The sequence below is a fragment of the Dinoponera quadriceps genome, unplaced genomic scaffold (assembly GCF_001313825.1).
Source record: "Dinoponera quadriceps isolate SergipeBrazil2010 unplaced genomic scaffold, ASM131382v1 scaffold96, whole genome shotgun sequence".
Classification (NCBI taxonomy): Eukaryota; Metazoa; Arthropoda; class Insecta; order Hymenoptera; family Formicidae; genus Dinoponera; species Dinoponera quadriceps.
In genome coordinates, this window is record NW_014554269.1 from 100,779 (window position 1) to 107,408 (window position 6,630).

A 6,630-nucleotide genomic window follows, 5' to 3' on the forward strand; every position below is an offset into this window, starting at 1 on the left:
GATTAAATTTACGGTATATCTTTACCGTTAAAATTAAAATAATTTTAAGTTTAACTGAATTTGAAGTATTTTACAAATACTAAAATCGGAGAAATTTAACTAATAAAGAAAATATTTGCTCCATTACATAAAGAATATCTGCACACAGATTTTGCTTTGATTTTATGAAATATGTTAATTTGTGCACGCAGATTTTAAGTTGATCTAAAAATCGTTATAAATTACTATGATATATTTCAATGAGACATGTTGGAATTCGTAAGAAAAAAGACCGTTATGTATGGAAAAAAGATATTATATTGACCAACTGTATCACAAATCTTGACTTTATTTTCCATCCATTTTGTTTTACCATTTTTTCAGAATTGCGTTTTCAATCTTTGCATTCGTGCGAATTTCCAGTTGATCGGAAACATTTGCATAATAAGCTTCAACGAGGCACACTTCTTCGTATAAATCTTCCGATGACATTTCTACGACGCTTGCACATTCATTCAATAACCATCTGAAGCTTCTCGGCAGCGTTTTCTCGAACAATTCGAAATTCTTTGGCTTCACGCGACTAAAGTTACAACGATACATCCAATAATCCTTAAATGGCCTAAATAATTTAAAAGTGTCATCAGTTTTTTTATCTAATATATAGGAGAATTTATCCATAGCTACTTCAACTATTTTTCGAGAATTCTCAGGCTGATTATCGTGTCCAACTTCAATCTTCGCAATATCATTAAACATTAATGTGTCATTCAAATTACAAATATCTAAAATCTCTGGTAATATATTCTCAATTACTTTGTGTATGTATGGATTTGCCTTGGTTTGTTCTGTACAATGTGTACGATCTTCGTTTGAATTATCAATATTTTGTTCCAAAAGGACATTGTTTTGCTTAACAAATTTACCGTCTGTACCTCTCAGGGATCGACGTTTCTGCTTCTTTTCCAAACATACATTTTTGGTCATAGCTGTTTTTTCTGTATCGGAGAGATTTAAATTATATATTTTACAAAACTTTGATAATGATGATGATTTTGCCTCTTCAAGAAAAATATCGTTTACATGAGTATCTTGAGAATCTGCATCTTTAAAATCTCCATTATCATTTCTATCTGAGATCGACAATTTACCATCTACAAAAGTCTCGTGAAATATGAATTCAGTGGGTGATACTAATGGAGGAATTTTTACATTTGTATTACAAGCCTCATCGTAATACTGTTTTTTCTTTATATCAATTTTAAGTTGACAAGGTATTTTCTTGTGTAAATAGTCGTTAAAATCTGCCTTCTGTTCATCACTTCTGATTTCCTCTTCCATATAATCATATATCTCAACACAGTCTTTCAAATCCTTTATACTGGCCATTTTCATCTGCTCGTAAAAAGGTACGGTCTTCTCAATAAAATGCAAATTTGAATCAATAAAATTCAATTGTATCTCGTAACGTCGAGCCAAATCGTAGATACTAAAAGAAAAAAAAAAAACCATATATTACGCACATAAGTATAACATTTTGGAAAACTGTATACTTACGATTCTGGTTTTGTCATATATCCAACTTTTGTAGAATAGAAATCTTTTCTAAGTATATTTGGAAGATCGTATTGTAGATGTTCTAACAACTGTAAAATATATGAACGATGTGGCGTTAATGAAGGAGCAAATACGTTTATTTCGTTCAGTGGTAAATCGATATGATTTACGTTGGTAATACACTGTTTCATCGCGTGAACAAGTTCACTCGATATTAAATGTTTATATGTGGTTATCTCAGGTTTCTCCCTGTCCGTTTTGGAATTTATCGACTCCAAAAATTTTAAATATAGACTATCAACGACTGGTATATTCAGATTATATTTCAACTTTGTGGGAAAATGCATATTAGCCAAGACGGTCCGTCTACATTCGATATGCCTTTGCCATTCTCGGAAATTGAATAATTTCGTCATATAAATACTTTCATCGTTGATTGCACTGGAATAAGTAAAAGAGAATATCTTATTTTCAATCACGAAAAATGGCAAAACAAGGTGTAATCTAACGGAAATTAATATATGGCGACGTAAAATTATCTATATTTATAAAATTGCATTAAAAATTTTTTCCAGTGTATTTTTGTTTTTTAAAGTTGCACCAAATATACGTAATTTTTCGTAATTACTACGTACAGCATGTTATCATTAGTAAAATATATACTCCATTCACTAGGTTTCTTAAATATGATACCACGAGCTACATAGTCATTTAATAGTCATTTAATAGTTAACACGTAATAAAGATTCGGTTTCAAAGCTTTCTGCAGATTATATTCTTGTTTGACATCGTTCACTATAATTTTCGATAAATCGAGTTTCATAGTGAATTCTATGTGACCTACATCACTATACCGTCCGCTTATATTAAATCTTTACAAAGCTGTAAAAATATTTTGAACTCAATTTCTTGATATCAAACTGTTTCAGTAAGTCTAATGAATTAAATTCATTTAGAAGTAAAACATGTGTATTTAATATCGCCATATATATATATATATTACAGTTTTAATTGTTAGACGACATAGTTCGTATATAGATACATACCTATTAACTTTGTCAGCAAAATTACTAACTTCATATTCTGTGATGCCATCCAAAGCAAATAATGTTTTCAATATTACAATAATAAAAGCCATGGCACGACCTTCATAATTTGGGATGTAGGACTTTTTATCAAATTTCATCTTTGGAGGGGACAAAGCCACTAATCTTTCTCCGTATAGCGATATGCCCCCTATAAATAATATTACATTTTTGTTTTCTGTTATGCATATGTTGATTTTGAAACGTGTGAAAAATTAACCATTAAAATAATATGTTTATACTTGGTAATTCTAATTCGATGCAATATCGGTTGATAAGTGAGGAGAAATTTGGGCATATTATTTTTGTGACTCCAAGAAATGTCGCCATACTTCCAATTATTCTTCTCATTCCCTTGTGCGTTATATCCATAACTCGTGATAAGAAATTTAAGTCACTTCTTTTCAAAGTTACTTCAGGAGGGATCAAGTGATCCAATTTATAATAGGATAAATGCCCTTCTCTTCCATATCTTAAAAAAAAAAATATATAAATACATAAATACAGGGTGTCCAATGTTAAATTAAATCCAAAATCCTTTTTAACAACTTCAAATATCTCTTGAACAATGCATTTTAAAGACATATTTCAGACAAAAGTTCTAGGATTTCAAGGGGAACATAATTGAACATTTTTTACACAATAATGTGAGAGAAATCGATCACTGATATTAATTATTGCATATTGGTGCATCGACACATTTGTAAAATGTAATAAATTTTTTTTAAGGTCTCTCTATGTTTGCTTACGGCGATCAATTCCACCTGTCATTCTACGTATAAAAATGTTAAGCTGATATTATCGAAAAGTGAATATTTCATAAGATATTTCATATCTTATAATGAAAAATATTAGAATAAAAATATCTCGAAATGTATTTACTTTTCGATGATCTTACTAGAGTATTTTTATATGCAGAATGAATAAAGAAATCGAATTGTGTTTAAAAAAACCATGATTTTATTAAAAAAATTTTTTTTTATATTTTAAATTTTAATCTTGAAATGATCTAGAATTATTGACTATATAACAAAGTTAAGATCACCACCTTATGTTCCTCTTGAAACCCTACAACTTTTGTCTGAAATATTTTACTTTAAAACGCATCGTTCAAGAGATATTTGAGGTTGTTACTTAGAATGAGACAATGTATGTACAGGATGAACCGCGCAACGTGATCGGCTTAATTTATTCTGCTGTTAGTGGACCGCTTGAAAATTTTTTTTGTTTAGTATAACAACTGGTGCAATAAAGTAGAAAGAGGCACATATATTTTATCTCGCTCTAACTTACTGCATTAATTCAGCAGTGCAGCTAAAAAGAACGGACCAAAAGTTATCACGCTGTTTATATAAGTTGACGCGCACCATTCGTAAACGTGCAACCAAATAAGCTAATTCGACAACTTTGAATAGCTTTCATTTAAAAATTATCATTTGAACGCCATTTTAATCAAGGAAAAGATTGCTCGTTTGGTACCAAAAATCTCCCGGTGCATTTCACATGTGATTATTCTGTATATGTACATTTATATAAATACATTGTACGGCTGTTACATGTACATACATGTACATTTATAAAAATACCTAACAATTAACGACACAACATTCGTGTGTAAGTAGAAAAAGTCAAACGGAACAAAAAAATCCTGTACTATTTTGCAAATTTTGCAATAGTTGTTAAAGAATTAATTAAAGAATACCAGTGAATGAACGCACGGAAAGCAATAGGACAAGTTCTGTAAACACGGTCTAAAATTAAATGTCTCAAATCTGTCGACAACCTTCTGGTTGTCTCGCAATAGCGGTTAATGTGTGATGCTGGATGTCTATTTGCCGGGAAATCAGGAAACAAACTCAAAATATTTCTTCAGCCTTATCTTATAGAACTTGTTCCAAATCAGACATATTGATTCACCTGTTTTCTTTATTAAGGCACTGGAGTAGTTAGCCAAGAACTTCGCAATGATGACACAGTTTAGAACAAAAGTATGAACCAATAGAGTGCGGTCCGGCAAATGATACAAATGTTTCAGAGTTTCCCCTTCTTCTTTTGGATCCGAATAAAGAAAAAGGAAGAAGGAAAAATGAAACATTTTAGCGCTTGCTGGATCACATCTATATGCATAAAGAATGGCGTATTGACGAAATTTTTCTTACGTACTTTCGTTATGTGCTTTATCGGCAGCTGTAATTTGTGACTTATTAAACCCGTAACAATAGACAAAAATGAAGATTAGTTTGGAATTTTCAACAACTGTGACAATGTGTTTTCCTACATAAATAGGCCTTATTTCACGTGCCTTTTACAGCTATTTATTGATTGTTATGAGAGGAAAGGAGAGTTTTTGTCCATTTTTACAAATGTCTTCAAGCGATTTCAAGTGTTATTTTATTCAAATCTCTCTTTATTTGCAAGTGGGACGCAATATTTCTCAATGTATCATTTCTCGCATATGACATCACAAACCCAATAAAAAATTATTTGCCTCTAAAGTGATTTTTATGACATTATATCGAATATACAAATGATGTTCGACACAAGACGCCCCAAGGCAATATGGTCGTGGCAACTACTCCAGAGCCTGAACGTGTCAATAATTGTGATTGTTTGCTTAACGGTAGAGGAATTTTTTGTTTAGTTTATTGTACTTGCACACGAGCGTTGGTAGCCTTGGGGCGTCTTGTGTCGAACATCATTTGTATATTCGATATAATGTCATAAAAATCACTTTAGAGGCAAATAATTTTTCAGCATATGAGACATAAATTCTACACCCGGAAAATATTAATATGAGAAATTATTATTATTTTTAAGATAATATATACGAAATTATCTCATGAGAAAAAATTTGAAGAAATAAAATATTTGTAAATTACCTTAGCATGTCGCCTAACTGCATATCATTATTGTGGATTCTTAAGGCCAAATATAAGATTGCCCATAACTTCATGGGTGTAATTAACTCTGGTCCCATTTTATATTGATTAGTTATGTAACTTTCTTTATATTTACTGCGTTTATTTCGTGGTATTTTCTTCGCCATGTTTCTTACTTTCCTCATTTCATCTTTAGCAGAAGAATTGAAATGTATCCTGTAAAGAAAATATTGAGCAGATGCCAAAGAGCATGTAATATACTTTGCTGTTTATATACTTATTTATATTTTATGTCTGTTTCATAAGTTTTATACCTTCCATGGTTCTCAGAAGATTGCCCTGTAGTGAACTGCGCACTGTAACCACTTTGATTAAATCCACTAAGTGCATCTCCATCTGAACTTGCTTGTGACTGCATTAACCTATCATAGTCAGCAGTAATCATAAGTCTCTGAAACAAAGGAATATTATGTTTGTGACTGATTTTGAAATCTAATTTTACACAAATGTATATTATATACATATTTAAATTGTATATCATACTTTATTCCTATTTAATTCTTTTAAAGAACTTCCTTCACTTTGATAAGTAGAAGCTTTAGAACTTATTACACTATCAGTTTTCTTTCGTTTTCTAGTTTTTTCCTGGGTGAAAATTTTACCATATATAATTTCAGCATCTCTGCAAAAATATATCATACAATCAATCATTATTCTTATTATTATATTGATAAGCATCATAGAAGAAGTGAAATACACAGATCCAATAAATTAACAAACAAACAAAAAAACAAACCAACAAACACACATATACACAGGGCAAAGCACCTGGCTTGACCACTTCAAGAAATTTATAAATTATACTTTATATGAAAAATTGTAATATACAAAAGTTATATGACTTCGAGGGGGTCATCACATAGTAAATTTTTTTAATAAATGCAGACGCTCGGAGATTTTAAAGTCAACTTCGTTTTTTTTATGGGATGTTATATTTTTGTACCATTGCTAGAAAGTACGTTTAATTTTGCGTTTAAATATATTATTATTAATTGGCCTAAACAGACTAGATAATGAGATATTCAAGGAAACAAAGAGTAACAAAAAGTTGAAGATTTAATATCTTGGTT

The 6,630-nt window shown here is 30.5% G+C and overlaps 1 protein-coding gene across 1 annotated transcript in view; it reads right to left on the bottom strand.

The window, feature by feature from the left end:
• Nucleotides 1–110: 110 nt before the first annotated feature.
• Nucleotides 111–6,630, bottom strand: part of LOC106740571 (TATA box-binding protein-associated factor RNA polymerase I subunit B) — a 7,710-nt gene continuing 1,190 nt past the window's right edge. Inside the window, exons 4-10 of the mRNA XM_014611753.1 lie at nt 6,044–6,182; nt 5,815–5,951; nt 5,501–5,716; nt 2,864–3,093; nt 2,583–2,772; nt 1,537–1,977; nt 111–1,468 (exon numbers count right to left, since the gene is read on the bottom strand). Coding sequence (XP_014467239.1) covers nt 349–1,468; nt 1,537–1,977; nt 2,583–2,772; nt 2,864–3,093; nt 5,501–5,716; nt 5,815–5,951; nt 6,044–6,182 — 2,473 coding nt within the window. The 3' untranslated portion in view covers nt 111–348. The remainder of the gene's footprint in view (nt 1,469–1,536; nt 1,978–2,582; nt 2,773–2,863; nt 3,094–5,500; nt 5,717–5,814; nt 5,952–6,043; nt 6,183–6,630) is intronic.